Source organism: Notechis scutatus, chromosome 2 (genome assembly GCF_049901735.1).
Source record: "Notechis scutatus isolate UNSWTSFEM ecotype Mainland chromosome 2, rNotScu1.2, whole genome shotgun sequence".
Classification (NCBI taxonomy): Eukaryota; Metazoa; Chordata; class Lepidosauria; order Squamata; family Elapidae; genus Notechis; species Notechis scutatus.
The window spans coordinates 107,727,791-107,744,864 of NC_142010.1; the positions used below are offsets into that span (position 1 = coordinate 107,727,791).

Here is a 17,074-nt window from a genome sequence, read left to right on the forward strand (position 1 = left end):
TTGCAGCATAACTGCAACTGTTGTTCTTGGTTCTGATCTGGTTCAATAGCTTGTGATCCAATGTAAGAAGGATGGTGAGGAACAAAGAGTGAAAGGGTGCAGAAATATTCATCCAGAATTGAAAGTTGGGCTCCTGGGGAGAAGGAACATCTTTGGGACTGAAACTCATGTACTGTAGATACAATAAGAAGCATCAGTTGGGTCTAGGAAGGGTCACCAATCTGAAATGTTAAAGGCTGCATGATTCTGCAGCCCTCAGTAGGGTGGTTTCTCTCTCTCTCTCTCTCTCTCTCTCTCTCTCTCTCTCTCTCTCTCTCTCTCTCTCTCTCTCTCTCTCTCCTTCCTTCCTTCCTTCCTTCCTTCCTGCTATTGCCTTTCTTCTGGGCTGTTCTTATTCTATGATACTGTAGAACTGGGGTTGCTCTGAGCATCCTCTTGTTTCTAAGCTGCCTCATTTGTTTCTGTTGATTGCATGTATTTTTTTTAAGACCCTGCACAAAGATTAAAAAGCACAGTCCCTGCCTGCAGGCTTATTCTCTGATAGGCAAAGTACAATAGAACAGGGCCAAACTGGGAGAATCCCACCACTGGGTGTGTGTGTATGTGTGTGTTTCAGGTGGGCTTCCTAGCTTTAGAAGGAGATAGGGAAAGAGGAAGGGACAGAAAGAGAGAGAGAGAAAGAGGGAGAGAGGGAGGGGCAGAGAGAAAGAGAGGGGGATACAGAAAGAGAGAGAGAAAGAGAGGGAAAGAGATAGAGGGGGGAGAGAGAGAAAGTGAGAGAAAAAGAAGGAAGGAAGATACAAAAAGAAAAGAAAGAGAAAAGGGAAAGAAAGAAAAAGGGAGAGAGAAAGGAAGTGAAAGGAAGGAAGGGGGATGGAAGGCAGGGGCAGAAAGAAAGGGAAAGAAAAAAAGAAAGGAAGGAAGGAAGGAAGGAAGGAAGGAAGGAAGGAAGGAAGGAAGGAAGGAAGGAAGGAAGGAAGGAAGAGGGAGAGAGGAGAAAGTAAATGAGATATATGGATGGATAGATAAATACATGGAAGGAGGGAGGGAGGGAGAGAGGAAAAAAGGAAAGGAAGGAAGGACATAAACCCTGGCTTCAGAAGACTTTGAAGCAGCACAGCAATCTAGGGCTGGCCTACAAGGGTCATCTAATCCAACCCCCTGCTCCAGCAGGAGATCCTTACAGAATCAAAGAATAGCAGGGTTAGAAGTGTGTGTGTGTGTGTGTGTGTGTGTGTGTGTGTGTGTGTCAAACATCAAAAACAGGCCAAGTAGTTCTGTGGAGGTCAGTCATAAATTAGAACACTTGCTAAGCAACTGGCCATTAAGCAAGGACCTGGTCATTTGGTTTGCCAGTCACATGGCCACCTGCCCAGGCCTCGCCCTGCCCTCTCCAGGGCTCCCCAGGCCTTGGAAACTGGCAAAAAACACTGGTTAAGCAACTGGCCATTAAGTGAGAACCTGGTCATTAAGCGAGGACCATTTACATTTGGTTTGCCAGTCACATGGCCACCTGCCCAGGCCTCGCCCTGCCCTCTCCAGGGCTCACCAGGCCTTGGAAACTGGCAAAAAACACTTGCTAAGCAACTGGACATTAAGCAAGGATCTGGTCATTACGTGAGGACTACTTACATTTGGTTTGCCAGTGACATGGCCACCTGGCCACGCCCACGCCAGTCACATGATCACCTAGCCATGCCCAGTCAGCAAGCCACTCCCACCCCAGTCACATGACCACCAAGCCACACCCACAAATTAGGCCACACCCACAGAACCGGTTGTTAAGAAATTTGAATCCCACCCCTGCTTGTAGCACTTTGAGGATCAGGTGGCAGGGAGCCCATTCTTTCCCAACAGAAAACATAGTACATAAGGTACTGATCAGATAATTCTTGCATTATTTTAAAGAGTTAATTTTTTAGAAACATAAGTACAGCATATCATTTGGAAACTTGTCCGATTTGTTTGCATTTGTCTCCAGGTGCAATTGTTCTTACAAGTCCCAAACTGAAAAGGAAAATGAAAGCAAATGTAGACAACATTTTATTTCACTCCTGCGCAACTCCTTGCTTTGTGAGTTCACTGGACTTCATAGGTATAGGCTGTTTGTCAGCAGTAGTGGAATCTAATTTTCCCCCTTACTACCAAGAAACTGGAGTGTGACTAATCAGGTAAAACTTTCTGTTACTAAAGAATCCCAGTTCTGCAAGTATTTCTTGGAATTGCTGGTGCCTTGTCGCTTGCTCTATCTTCTTGCTCTATTAAATGCATGCAGTGAAATCTTTACTGGCACTATTTTTAAACAACAGTTTGCTGGTATGTGAGTATGTGGCTGAATGTTTTGTATTTGCTTGTAGAAATTGAGAAGACCTGGGTATGGGGTCCTCACAGTGGGCCATCTGTTTCTAATCTCATTAGACAAGTGAATTCATTTGGCCCTGAAGATATCAGGGCCCTGGGCCATATGGGACTTGAAAAGTAATAATCAGTTCCTTGAATTTTACCTGGTTGCTGACTGGCAGCCATTAACTTAGAAATAAGCTACTAAGATCTTCCTGAAGAACAGCCGTTAAATAGGAATTCTCTGAGGGCCAAACCAGCAGAAGTTCCATAATTTTCACATTAAAAAGCAGCTACAGGTTTGATGATCACCTACCTGTACTTTTTTTTCAGCACTGAATGTTTATATTTGGTAGATTGCAGACATTTGGGTCAAGGATATGTTAGATATTTACATAAAGTAACTTATAAATTTCATTTGTTCAGTTGCACTTTCCTGGATCTGGCATGTCAGTTCTTGCTATGGTTTGGGTCTTCAAACAACTTCCTTAAGGAGATGCCAAAGCCTAAACTTTTGCAACTGTTGCCCATGTCCATGCTTGAGAACAGCTTGGATTAAATGTTTAATTCTGTTTCCAAGATGTTTGCATTTTATTCCCACAACAGTGGTCTTGTGAGGTAGACTGGTCTAAGACAGAGGGAAATTACTCAGCGAAAATCATGCAGTGAATTATACCATGGTTGAGAATGGACTTGAATCCAGACTGTAATCCAGCACTTTCATAGTCATAATTCTGCTTCCTGATATAAAATCTCTTTGCATGTTTTCCCCAATAGCAGGCTGAGATCCAAAGGAGATGTTTGCTAACTGTTACTTAGCTTGTTTATCTCATACGTATTATTTCACTGTGGGTAAAGTCCTTCACCCAGCTGATTACTGTGATAGGAATGCCCTTTATCATCTGATCACTGGTTACTGCCCTCTATGCACATTTAATATATTGATAGAGTAGAAAACCAACCTCCCTCCTCCCTCTCTATCCCCTTCCCCTCCCTCCCTCCCTCCCTTTCTTCCCTTTTTCCCTTTCTGATCCAAATATATAAAAATGATTTTAAAATATGCTTATCTTTTATTGGGCCATTGGCAGAAGCATCAGACAGAAAGGTATCAAGTATGCGGGAGTCAATGTAGGAGATACCTAGATTGTGTAATCACCCATAATATGCCTTTACCAAGCTATGACACAAGGCAGGAAAGCACAGCAATTACCAAATTCTACCTAGTCAAAAATCTTTACTTGCAAACAGATAAAACAGATAATTACAATTAAACCCAATACAACAATCATCTGGGGCAGTGGCTTATAATATGTTAGAGTACAGCTATATCCATATTTACTAAGGTGATATAAGCCCCACCACACACTAGTCAAATAAAAAGGTCTCTTTATGTTTTTAAAAGATCTTCAACCCTTGTGGACCCTTATATTACACCTTACATTGCATTGTCTATATATTATACATACATACATGTTGTGACTCGGAGGTTTGAGCCTGCTCTGTTAGAGGACACAGACTTGGATAATGAGGAAGAGGAGGATTTGGCTCTGAGGTTTGAGCCTGCTTTGCTAGAGGACACAGACTTGGACAATGAGGAAGAGGAGGATTTGGCTCTGAGGTTTGAGCCTGCTTTGTTAGAGGATTTGGAATTACCTTCCTCCCCAGAACTTTCCTCTTCGGCAAGATCTTCCTCCCTGGTTGTGCCTCAGGTGTTGGCAGATAACCAGGAGGACGTATCAGAGCCTCTGGCTCAGAATGATGGTTTGATGCGAGGCAAAGATGCAGGCAAAACCGTGAGATGCAACGCAGAAAGAAAGGACAAATCAGAGACTGAGATGAGAGACTGACACGCCCCACAGGGAATAAAAGTGGGTGTGTTAGCTCTGGTTTTTTGTTCAGGACAACGTGTTAATTTGTGAGAGCAGCTCCGATGGATTCTGTGTGTGTGGCGACAGCCTGTGATTTATGTTCTTGCTTTATTATCGGACTTGGCAGGCAGCTTGTGTGAGACTGCCAAGGACTTGCCTGGTTAAAGGAATTTAATCCTGTCATTACTGGTCTTGTCTGCTTGTGTATATTCCTTTGGAAACTTGGACTTCTCACTTTGTTGGCACAGGTGAGACAGAACACATACATACATACATACATACATACATACATACATACATACATACATACACACATACCGTGTTTCTCATATAATAAGGCCGGGTCTTTTTTTTTTTTTTGAGTCCCGAAAAAATGGCTAGGCCATCTTAATTCCCCCCCCCCCTTGCATCTTCGGGCGGGTGGGAGGCGACGGGGCACTTCGTATCGGGGTCAACGCAGGCAGCACCATATCCGGGTGTGCAACAAAAGTACTTCCTAACGGCAAGCCCCCCCCATTCCCCCCCCCATTTCGCATGTTTTAATATAGGGCTTAATTTGGGGGGAGGGGCTTAATTTCATTTCATGCCTATAAAACATGCTGGGACTTCCTATTGGGGAGGCCGTATTGTTGGAGAAACAGGGTACATACATACATACATACATACATACATACATACATACATACATACCAGTGTGTATACACACACACACACACATATATGTATGTATGTATGTGTATATGTATATATACATTTTATTAAAATTAAATTTGTGTATCAGTGGTTGCATGACCTCTGTAGATGCTATATGCTAAATAAATAAATAAATAAATTAAACCCTTATGGAATGTGAAATGAAGGAGGAAGCTTGTCCCAAAGGTGCTTTTTGAAAAGGCAACTGAGCTTTGATTTTCCTTGAAAACATTTCACTTCTCATCCTAGAAGCTTCTTCAATTCTGACTGAATGGTGGAGAATGGAAGGTTTTATATTCCTTGTAGTCATCTGGTCGTTATCACTCTTTCTGAGAGTCATTGAGTCTACATATCTGTGCCCTCAGAATCACCTGCATAGTACAAATGGGTGTGGAGCCTTCTTGGAACTGCTGAAATAAGTGTGTTGTAAACAGGAAATAGGGATTGTTGTATCCCTCCTGTTTACAACACAGTCATTCAATCACTATGCTCCACACAATGAATAAACTCTCTCCCTATTTTTGACTCTGATTGATTGATAGGAATCAATTTAGGTATAGTGAAAAATCCAATGATATTTGTGGCATGTGAATTTTCTGGCCAGGCTGAATGCTTTTGACCTGGTGTGAGTGGGCAGAAAAAAAGGGGGGAAATGAGAAGTTCAGATATGGCCTTAACAGAATAACAAAATTGGAAGGGACCTTGGAGGTCTTCTAGTCCAACCTGTTCAAGCAGGAAACCTTATTAACATTTCAGACAAACGGTTGTCCAATCTCTTCTTTAAAACTTCCAGTGTTGGTGCACCCACAACTTCTGGAGGCAAGTTGTTCCACTGATTAATTGTTTTGTCAGGAAATTTCTCCTTAGTTCTAGGTTGGTTCTCTCCTTGATTAGTTTCCTTCCGTTGTTTCTTGTCCTGCCCTCAGGTGCTTTGGAGAATAGGTTGACTCCCTCTTCTTTGTGGCAGCCCCTTAGATATTGGAATAGTGCTATCATATCCCTAATGCTTCTTTTCTTTAAACTAGATGTACCCAATTCCTACCCAAATGTTCTTCATATGCTTTAGCCTCCAGTTCCCTTATTATCTGGTTTGTTCTTCTCTGCACTTGCTAGAGTCTCAACATATTTTTTATATTGTGGCAACCAAAACTGGATATTTCCAGTGTGGAATTACCAAGTTATTATAAAGTAGTAATAACACATCACGTGGTCTTGATTCTGTCCGTCTATTAATGCAGTCTAGGACTATGTTGTTGTTTTTTTGGAAGCTGCAGCATACTGCTAGCTCATATTTAAGTGATTGTGCACTAGGCCTTGAAGTACAGAAGCTCTATCCTGGGGGCAAAGTTGCTTTGGTTGCTAACTAGGATTGTTGTGGGGCAGATGGAAGAAGCATTCTAATTGTCCAAACATAATAAATGGGTATTGAAGTTTAAAGTCCAGGAGGGAACTTCACTCCCTCAATTGCTGGTGCTTTGACATATAAAGTGTGTGTGTGTGAGAGAGAGAGAGGTGGGGAGAGAGAAGGAAAATAGAGAGGCATGTCACATTTCAGTCTTTGCCCCTCTGAGGCATCAAGGCAGCAGGTGCCTTAGGAGAGTCATATGGGAAATCAGTGGCTAGAGAGAGAGAGAGTGCTTCAGGCCGTTGGAGTGTGCAGGTGCTGTTTCCTGCTTCCAGAGGAAGAAAAAGGTTGAAGATGTCACCTGGAGGCTTCTAGGGACAAGAGAAGTGACAAACAGACAAAGGGATGTTCTTCACCCAACACCCAATGTGGATGGGGACAAAGAGTCATGGTTGCCTGCAGATAGATAACCGGACACCTTGGAAAAGTCCCACACAGGGACAGAAGACTGAGAGGGAGGTGCATTACACAACTTCAGTTGTGGAGGGATATCTGTCAAGATCCAAAACAAAAACAAAGAATGATTTCATGTGCGCACCAACACCAGTCAATTCCCTTATCTTCTTATCTTTCCCTTCTTATCTTTCTGAGTGAAAAGCTGAGGGAGAGGGAAAAGGGAGGGGGAAAGGCGGGGAGATGGTTGCTAAGGGCAGATTGAATATTTGCTAACAATATAGCTCTGGGAGAAAGGTAAAGTTAGGAGAGTTTTGACATTTTGCTGCAATACTTTCACTTTGGTTTAATTCTGATAATAAATTGCTGTGTGTGCATGAAGTTAGCTGTAAAAGTACCCTTAGTCACGCAACAATCTTGGCTACATACATGCAGTAATTGGGTTAGTGGGAAAAATATTCTGCAATACTATTTGCTGCAGTTATCTAATTTTAATATAGATTGAAAATGTATATTTTAATTAAAAGGTGATAGATAACACATGTGTTATCTATCACCTTTTAATTAAAATATACATTTTCCCCTGGGAAACAAGCATAGTAATTTTAAATGCAAACTCTGCAGAAAATTCATTATCTTACTGCATCTATATTTCCTGTAAATGTCAGAAATCTCTGGAAAACATTCTCTCTCCCTTTTGCACTGAATGTCTTCCATCAGTTGAAGGTCACCAACTTAACTCAAATCAGAAGACTAACAGTGATAGAGAAGGGGAATAAAGTGTTATAAAATAATACAATAAAATTAATTACATTTGCCAACATGTCATATCCAAATCCAGGAAAGAGATTAAAGTCACAAGAATCATCCAAAGAACCACAGTGAATGTAACTGTAAATCACTGAAACAATAAAGTGATCTTTGAAAGAAAACTGGAAAAATAAATAAAGTGATCTTAAAAAAGAAGAAAGGATCTTAAAAAAAAATAGCAGAATTTGAAATTCTGATACAAAATCAAGAACACAAATTAGGATGTATTTGCAAATTGCTAGTGAAATGCAACATGGACACAAAACAAATCAAAAGTGCTATAGTATAATTGATATTAAAGTTCAAAGAAACAATCACAATGGCCCAATGGGAAGAGTTACAGAAAAAAATCTATAAAAGTTAATCTGAACTATAATGTAAGAGAAATTTGATGTAAATATTTTACAGATGATGCTTAAGTCCATCAATGATTGCCAAGAGAATCATTCCAAGACAGAGAAGGCACTTAACAACAAATGTTGGAAATGCCATAACAGAGATGGAAAATTTTATCACGTGTGGTGGTTATGTTAATAATAAAAGCTCAAAGGAACTAGAATGAAATACATCAAAACATTAAAAAAAAATCTAAAACTAACATTTGAACTGAAAGCATTTTATTAGGTATAATTCCAGGAAACATAAAGGTAAAATGCACAGTTTACTATGATATAGGCTGACAGCTTCAAGTACAGGCTTCTAATCTGACTGAAATATTTTGTTTTGCTATTGTCATAAGGTGACTTACTTCACAGCTAGTATCGTGAAGTTTAAAAGATATGAATTGGTAGTACCAATAGATATTTTTATATGTTAAAAATACTTAAATATCTTGACAATCATTTGAAGTGAACAACTGCTTATATTCAGTATTGGGGAAACCAAACTAATGAGATTTTCCTCTGATCAGAGATCCAAATGAGAAAAAGGATAAACTACCCTCAACCTGCAAGAGACAATCATATTGTTCATTTTCTTCTACAAAATTTTGTGTCACATTTTTTAAAAGAAAGGCATTAATTCAGAAGTACAGGGTAAAGGATTATTTGGGAATAATTTTATTCACAGATTATTCTAATTGAGTAAAATGGGGAAGGAATACTTAATGTCTTCATTTCTCAACAGGAAAAACATACATTGCTATTTCAAGGTGGTGACTCGGTTTCTGAAATGCTTTCCAATGAGATTCTAAGCAGAAGCAATTGGTGTTAATATGGCAACTTTCCAAAACTTACTGTTTGCTTTCCTACTGTTGAATGTTTTAAGTTATATTCAAGCAGGTAAAATTTTCTATTATCTCAAGTTTATTTTATGGCTACAATATTTTTATACTGTCTTTTAAAGGACATAGGTGAGATTCCTTCAATTGCATTTCCTTTACTCTTACTTTGCTTTTCCTTTTATTGGAGAAGGAAAAAAGAGTAATTTCCATTTCTAACATTAAAGTTACAGCTACAGGGAGGAAGAATAGCCTGCAACTTTATGCTAAGGACCAAATGTCAAAACTCATGATTTTTGGAAATTATTACAAACATAATGTAAGTCAAATCAATAAAAACAATTCAGTTATAGGATACAGACCACATATATTTTTATGTGCTTGTTTGCTTATATGATTCTTATAAGGCTTTAAAAAGGAGAAATATTACTTAACTAGCTCGATACCTATGCTTTGCTACGAAACTATATGGTTGGGCTTAGTTTTGGGGGAGGAAAATAAGGGGGGGAAATTCTGCCTCTGCCTTCCAACATCCATCGGTATTCATCTGGCTAGTGTCCTTTCAGTGTGTGAGAAAGTTGAAGACTGTTTGGAAACTGAAACAGTATTTGCTGTGTGAACAAGAAGGAGACAGCAAGAAGCCTGGGCATGGCTTAGCTCAACTGCTCTGTTTTTGGTGCTGTGAAACTAAAACTGAAAATGAAACTCCTCTGGTTCTGTTTTGCATTTGGAACAAATTTCTTTTTAGGTGGGGAGGGGGAGTAGAATTCCTTAGCATCAGAGCATGTTAATAATAATATAGGAAATACTAATGCTCTGATGGTCATTTTGAAAAAGCCTTTCTTAGTGAGCACCTTAGAAGCCAAGAGGGACCTAGGTGCCAAATTTGAAGTTTTTAGGCTTTATGGTTCTGGAGATTTTGTGATGATGATTGAGTGGTATTTCGCTTTTATATAGACAGAGATAACTTGTGGCTGAAAAACTAGATAATCTTGTTCATTGTTATACATTCAGGAATATATGATAGTTATTGTTCAATTTTTCCTGCTTACAAAAACACCCTATATATCATTGGAGATGACAAAGAAACAACTCCTTAAATCCAACTTACAGGAATATATGTACATTTTAAGGATAGGACCTTGAGTTCAAGAACGAACAAAGCTTATCAACACATTAAGGAGGACAGGTGCAAGAACACAAAAGGGAAAGTAGAAAACTGCAAATGTCAGTTAAAAAAAGTTTTATTTGGCCCAAATGAAATTTCTTCTATTGGCATTGGGGATTCTTTCGCTTTCTTCTTTGTTAGAAGAGGTTCAATAACTCAGATCCATTTAAGGCTTTAAAGGCTATAGCCATCACCTTGAATCAGTGGTGGTATTCTACTGGTACAGGCCAGTTTGGGCAAACTGGTAGTTAAAAAACAGCTACCGGTTCAGCTGAACCGGTATTTCTTTTCTTTTTTCCTCCAACGATCAGCTGTTCCAACAATCAGCTGTGCCAACATCCCCCTCGCTGTCTTATTGTTTCTCCCAGGAGACTTCTTGAAGCCCAGGAGGCAAAAAGGGTCACAGAAGGTTGGTTTTTTTTTTGCTGCGCAGCCCCCCATGCCCTGTTTTTTGCCTCCTGGGCCTCAGGGAGCAAAAACGGGCACCCAGGAAGCTTCCCTGAAGCCCAGGAGGCAAAAAAAAAACCACAGAGTGCAAGGGGAGGATGCTGCGGAAAAAAAAGCGAAGCCCACCCAATCACATGGCCATGCTCACCTAGCCACACCCACCTAGTCACACCCACAGAACCGGTAGTAAAAATATTTGCATCCCACCACTGCCTTGAATTGCACCTGAGATGAAACTGGAAGCCAGTGCAGCTCACACACCTGTGATGAAATCCCTAAAATTGCATACACCACCACATTCTAGACCAGTTGTAGTTTCTGGAAAATCTTCCAGGGCAGCCTGCATAGAGCACATTGTAGTCAGTAAATAATGGCTGACTTCACAACTCACAGTAAGCATTTTTGATTGTGGCTTAGAGTTTGTGTGAATCCAGGCACTGAGGTTTAGCATAATATGGAAAGAGCCTATAAGTTATTCAGCTAATCATATACAATTTTAACTGCCATTTTTTCCTAAATCCAATTAATGGCTGTTATGAATTCAATTTATCCATGCTTCAGGCAAAGCAGAGGTGACTATACTGAACAGCAGCCATTCTCCCAAAGTTTAGGAAAGCTTTCCTATTAGCCGTATGGCCTGAACTACTAAGCACTGAAGCTTTTTCTATCCAAATATATTTTCTGGCTGTAAATAGTATTCTTAATTCCTAATAATTTAGGTTTGGTAAATGAAAATCATACAGTGCAATTGTTTGCATCTTCTGCTTTTTTTTTTTCAGGGGATAATTGTTTATCATGTTCAAAACCCAACATTGCAGAACTTGGAAAAGGCATTATGATTAAATGCAAGAGTAAGACACCCATTCATTTCATAGGATTGAAATTCTGCACCCTCAAGGGAGACAACTGTTTTGCCAAAGTCATCATCAAAGAACAGAATGGAAGCTGGACTGAAAATGAAACAACTTTGAAATTGTACAACAGTTGTACAGCTTTTCTAAGTATTTATCCAATAAAGATATCACATGAAGGAAACTATATATTAAATTATATAACTGAAAATGGTATGGGTAACCTGACTATACGTCTAGAGGTGTTTGGTAAGTTTGAGCCTATGATCAATGAACCTCAAGAAACTAGATTTGAATGTGTATTGGTCAAAATTAATTGCTACAGCAGCTGCCATTCATAAAGTTTTACTATTAATACTGTCTTTCACCATAAACATCTACACGGGGGAGGAGAGGGGAGGGATGGAGCCAGTGAATAAATGCCCATCGCAACATTCAAGCCAGCCCTTGGAACGGAATATGAGCGAATGAGCCATTAAAAGGGAACTTGGAAAAAAGATTATATAGTCTTGAGGAAGATGAAAGGGTGAGAAAGAAACTCAAAATAATCCTGGTTGTATTTTGCTTAGTGAGGCAGAAAGACATTTGAAGGGAGCAAATTTAAGAAATAAGTGTGGCAGGGGTTCTGAGGTGCTTTTTGTTATAGGTGGTAGAATAACAGAATCCCCAATCTTGTTACAGTTTATCTCTAACCGTCATATTTAAAAAAATCAACATGGTGTCATTCTGTATTATTTTCTTAGGCTTTCTTTTCTTTAGGACTGTGATTTTTTTTTTCAAAGTTCCTTAACAGCTTATTCATTTTTTTTCTTATTCTCAATTTTGGTTCTGCATTTCTTCATAAACAGCATAGATGTTGTTAGCAGGTATATATTAGGAACAGACAAAATGAAAATTATATTGGTATGTTAGACCTTAATTTGTCCACAGGAACAAAAGGAGGTATGCCTATCTAGTCCTTCACTATGGTTTCCAGGAATGTCAATCAGATACTTCTAGAAGCTTCTTATCAGACTTCTCCATTCTGCCTATTTACTAAGCAAATGTTTAGATCAGGGGTGTCAAACTAGATTTCTTTGAGGGCCGGATCAGTATTGTACTTCTCTGCAGACTGGGCATGGGGTGGGGGGAGACAGGACAGATGCCTCCTGTAGGACCCTGCCCACCTAGATGGGGCATAGGGGGCTGTGCATGGCCCCTGCACCCTGTTTTGGCTGCAGGAAGAAGTCCAGGCTGAAAATGTGGTGTGTGTGTGTGGCGGGGGGGCAAGCACAGACCCCCGTGCCCTGTTTTGGCTGCCAGAGGCACTATGGGCCAGTCCTTTGCTATTTCCAGGCCAGCCCCATGGGCCAGATTTAAGCACCCTGCAGGCTGGATTTGGCCCACAGGCCTTAAGTTTGACAGCCCTGGTTTAGAAGTATGAAGCAAACAAACAGAATGTCATAAACATGAATTCTTTGAAATATAGTTTCAAAATGCCTTTATAGAAAAGACTAGGTATTTTTTCTAGTGATTAAATCATCAGGGTAAAACCAGAAAACTCTGAATTCTGATACAATTTTTTAAAATTGTAAAATCTAGAATTATATTCATTTGTTTGTTTTTATCCTGTCCTTATTTTTTTTATAAACAGCTCAACATAGAGAATACACCTAATACACCTTCCTCCTCCTATTTTTCCCCACAATTTCATCCCCTTGAGAGAGCAATTAGTTGGGCAGCCTATAATGAATGAATGTTCTTTTAAAGTCCAGAATATTACCGAGCAAAATAGAACATAATATTAAGTGCAAAAAGCTAATTTTAAATCCCCCCCAATCAATTATATGCTTTTGGCCTGCCAATTATGATGTCTCTGGGATTATCCTGTGGGTGTCCAAAGCAGTCACATTACTCTTTTTTTAACAATGCAATGAAAATAATTAGACTTTAATGATAACTGGCTTGGATCTGTACATTCCTGAAGAGAGACAAGGGGTGGGAGTGTCACAAATATAACTAGAAAAATAGTAGATCTTGGAGGAACTGCTATCCAAAGTCTATGACTATGAGCAATGTAGTTCTGTTCTGATTAGTACATTTTCATATTTTGCAGCACCATATACAAGGCCTCAAATAATGAAACAGGAGGACATACTTATTTGTACAGCATCTGGAGGTTACCCAGAGGAGAAGTTCTATTGGGTTTCTAAAACTGGAACTAATCTGATCCATAAGGCAACATCTCAGTCGGTGAAAAATGAGGATGGGTCATTCAGCCTAAGCAATATCCTTCAGCTGGAATCTGCTCCCTCTGAAACTGAATATTGCTGCATTTTCAACCAGACAAGAGTTCCTAACAGACAGCCAGGTATGTTTCATTTTTTTCATTGTCACACCTATACTTCAGATTGTCAACAACCATCACTACCAACCAAGGAACATAGGTAATTAAAGTTACAAAGTATTAAAAGAACAGTTAGCACAAGGTATTTTTTCACAAGATAGGTGTTTGTTCAGATCCCATTAAGATCCTACTGTTTTCATTGAACAATTTTGGGTGGGTAATGAGCATTTTGGAGTGTTTAAATGGAAATGTAATTATAAGATCTTTGGGGGTGAATTAATAAAAATGTGAGATTGATGCTCGGGGGCCAATCACTGTGTTGCATTGAACTCTTGGCAAGCTACTGTCTGAAGTTCTGTCTAGAACTCCAGCAGCACATGAAGTCCACCACATTGTCATGTTACTTGTCCCATGTATCTAATATTCAATATAATAGAAGCTCTATTTGGTTGCTATGATTGACAAAAATTAATACGAAGTACTTTTGTTGACAGACCTGGGAGAAGAGATTCTTTCCACAGAATGGGAGAAATGATTTTAGTTTGGTGTCACATCAGGGGCTTGTAGCAGTCCCACTTTTGGGAACCAAATAGCTTCCTTATATGTTGTCTCCTTGATGAGTACCGTATACTTTGCTAGATAACAGCATAAAGTTTGAATCCAAAAACCTAAGCAGAATCAAAGTTCATACTTGGATTTAAAACCATAAAGAAAACCCAGAAGTGGACTAATTTGGAAGAAGGTAATAAAATATTTCTATGCAGTTTCCAAGAAAATCATATGGACATGTTCATGAAATGACCAGGAATTCAGCACTTCAAGAATATACTACCTTTTTAATTGTTCAGATGGAAAATTAACTCCATTTTCTTTTCTTTATTTTATACAGTCTCTGAATGTATGACACTTGAAAATGCTAAAACTTCCACGATTATAACAGAAGAGACCACACTGAATATGACCGGGGTAATAGTCATTGTGATAATTGTTATTTCATTGGTTTCCATTTTATTGGCTGTAATGTGGTGGAGGAAAAAGAGGAAAAATTGTCTTCTGCAAGGTAAGGGCAAACTAGAGATTAATATTTTTCAATACCTAATGACCGTTTATTTTAACCATTGCTATAAAGCCAGACATGGCACAAAAAAAAAAAAAGACATTGGAACTTTCCTATTTGGCACCATTATTTATCATCTCTGGGACCTCATACTTAAACATGCAATTTATCCTCATACTTAAACATTCAACCTGTGGTGCCTAGAAAATATTGAAATATATTTGAATGGACCCAATGTTAACTTCCTTGGTTTGAATCCAATAAATCACTAAAACATGAGCTGCAAGTATCCTGTCACAGTGGTCATGGGAAACTCCAACCCTTTTCACTGCATTCTATGTCTGTGTGATTTTTTCTTCTTGTATTTTATCTATTAATATCAATTCCTAATAATTGAAAATGCTTGGGAAATCTTATAATATGAAAAAATCTTGAGATTATATTTGAATTTATTTTTCTTGCTAGGAAAACAAATCTCAGAACAAGGCAACAGTAAACTATATTTATATAATTGTTAAGAACACTGCATGGCTGTCTGAATATAGGTTATCAGGAGTTTAATTAAAAAGTGAAATTGGCCTGCTTTTTGCCTTAAAGAAAAAGCATGGGTCCATAAAAAAATTTCAAATACTCAAACCTTGAGAATGAATTACAAAACATATTTTATGCTACAATATATATCATATATTTTAAGATCTTATATTTTATTTTATTTACATTACAGTCCATTTAAAGTTTGTTCACTGCCAGAATCACTGGGGTGAGGGGAGTACCCACATAAATAAAATAAGAAAGGTTAATTAAAAATTCACAATAAAAGTAGACTTTTTGCCTCATTAAAAAAACTAGAAAAGTTTATAATACTCATTAACTGTTTTCTTGGTCTTGTTGTTAATTTCACTAATTGTTATTCCTTGTTTATTGTGTAGAAATAGCAGTCATGCAAAGAATTCACTTATTAGAATAGAGAGTTTTCCCTGCTTTCTTCCAATTCAAGGTAAGTATATACGTTTTCTCTTTATAAATCTATAGATATATTGACATGCCTGCTAGTTACTAACATAGTCAACGACATATGGAGTAATGGTGGTGCAGTGGTTCGAATGCAGTACTGCTCGCTACTTCTGCTGACTGCTGGCAGCCTGCAATTTGGCAGTTTCTAGCCAAATTGCACTCACTCACCAGGCTCAAGGTTGACTCAGCCTTCCACTCTTCTGAAGTCACTAAAATGGGGACCCAGATTGTTGGGGGCAATATGCTGACTCTGTAAACTGCTTAGAGAGGGCTGTAAAGCATCCAAGGACACACAAAAAAGTGTCAAGACTTAAGTCAGATTCATCTTTTGAGATTAACTGAATAAAAAGCAATTCAAACAACTTAAAGGCAAATAGTTTATTGTTTTATTTATAATAAATAAAATAATTGCATACAAATAAGTACATGGCCTTCAGCTTTATGAGTCTATTAATTCTTTTTGTTCATTCCTTTTTTTACTTACCAGGAAAAAAAATTGGAAGAACGTACTTGTAAACTCGATTGCAGAAAATACGACTTCAGCAACAGAGGGTCAACGCCTGGAACGCCCTACCCAACTCCATTGTTACAGCCTCAACCCTTCACAGCTTCAACCTCAAACTGTCTACTGTAGACTTCACCCCATTCCTAAGAGGTTCTTAAAGGGGACATGCATAAGTGCACCAGTGTGCCTACTGTCCCTGTCTTAATGTCCCCATTTATCAGTATCTACTTCCTTTGTTCATGTTTATGTTTATACCTAAACTTGTTATCTTGTACATGTTTAACAAATGAAATAAATAAATGAATAAAATATCCAGCAGAATAAAAGGAATGGTCTTTAGGCATTAGTCAAGATTTAAATTCTATTTGCCTCTAGTGATTTAAACTCTACAGTCTTCCCTTCAACTTCAGATATGTAATGTGAGCTAAATGGTAAATTGCCTTGGAGAAGTTAGATTCATGTTCTTTTCTGAAAACTATGGACAAAGTAAGATTTACAGATGTAAATAATAATGAAGATGTTGAACATTTTAATTTAAGAAGTTGCAAGTAGATACTGATTAAAAATTGTGGACTACAAAAATTAAATGTCATCATGAATTTACTTTAAAAAACTTGGCACTAGTCTCTTTGGTCTTTTCGTCATTCTCTAAACAGCTCCTATGTTATTTTGCTGAATGCCCAGTCAGACTTTTTAAATGGCTACTACTACAGTCTACAAACAGTAAGAAAAAAATCCAAAACTTTGCATTATAGAGGTTCTTCTGAACCATTTTGGTTCACTCACGATTTGGGATGCATTGCCCTCTCAATCTCCTCCTCTTCCCTCCAAAAGCTGCCAGCAGGGCAAATATTTTTCCCACCTCTTGCCCCTTACTCCCTTCCCTGCCTTTCCTAAACTGCCAAGAACTTAGCTTTTGCCCTACTCACTTCCCAAACAACTTTGGCCCAGGCCAAAACAGTCCTGTGTGTTTTAGTT

General features: G+C 38.6%; 1 protein-coding gene across 3 annotated transcripts; it reads left to right on the forward strand.

Annotated features, from left to right (window-relative positions):
- Positions 1-1,806: 1,806 nt before the first annotated feature.
- LOC113412125 (uncharacterized) lies at positions 1,807-16,699 on the forward strand. Of its 3 annotated transcripts, none has more exons than XM_087955694.1 (7): positions 1,807-1,874; positions 8,635-8,789; positions 11,123-11,443; positions 13,290-13,544; positions 14,410-14,580; positions 15,507-15,574; positions 16,079-16,404. In XM_087955694.1, exons 2-6 carry the CDS (start codon positions 8,723-8,725, stop codon positions 15,542-15,544), a joined length of 852 nt encoding a protein of 283 aa, XP_087811820.1. In that variant the 5' UTR covers positions 1,807-1,874; positions 8,635-8,722; the 3' UTR covers positions 15,545-15,574; positions 16,079-16,404. The 3 variants fall into 3 exon arrangements, with proteins under 3 accessions (XP_087811820.1, XP_087811819.1, XP_026523339.2); XM_087955693.1 differs by having other exon boundaries at positions 1,810-2,171; XM_026667554.2 differs by lacking the exons at positions 1,807-1,874; positions 15,507-15,574 and adding an exon at positions 1,975-2,171 and having other exon boundaries at positions 16,079-16,699.
- The last annotated feature ends 375 nt before the right edge of the window (positions 16,700-17,074 follow it).

What these genes read in the sequence shown, in the direction of transcription:
- LOC113412125 (XM_087955694.1), top strand. Translation starts at nt 8,723, where the DNA reads ATGGCAACTTTCCAAAACTTACTGTTTGCTTTCCTACTGTTGAATGTT. An exon ending in AGTTCCTAACAGACAGCCAG is followed by an intron (nt 13,545 to 14,409) that starts GTATGTTTCATT and finishes TATTTTATACAG; the next exon opens with TCTCTGAATGTATGACACTT. An exon ending in GAAAAATTGTCTTCTGCAAG is followed by an intron (nt 14,581 to 15,506) that starts GTAAGGGCAAAC and finishes TTTATTGTGTAG; the next exon opens with AAATAGCAGTCATGCAAAGA.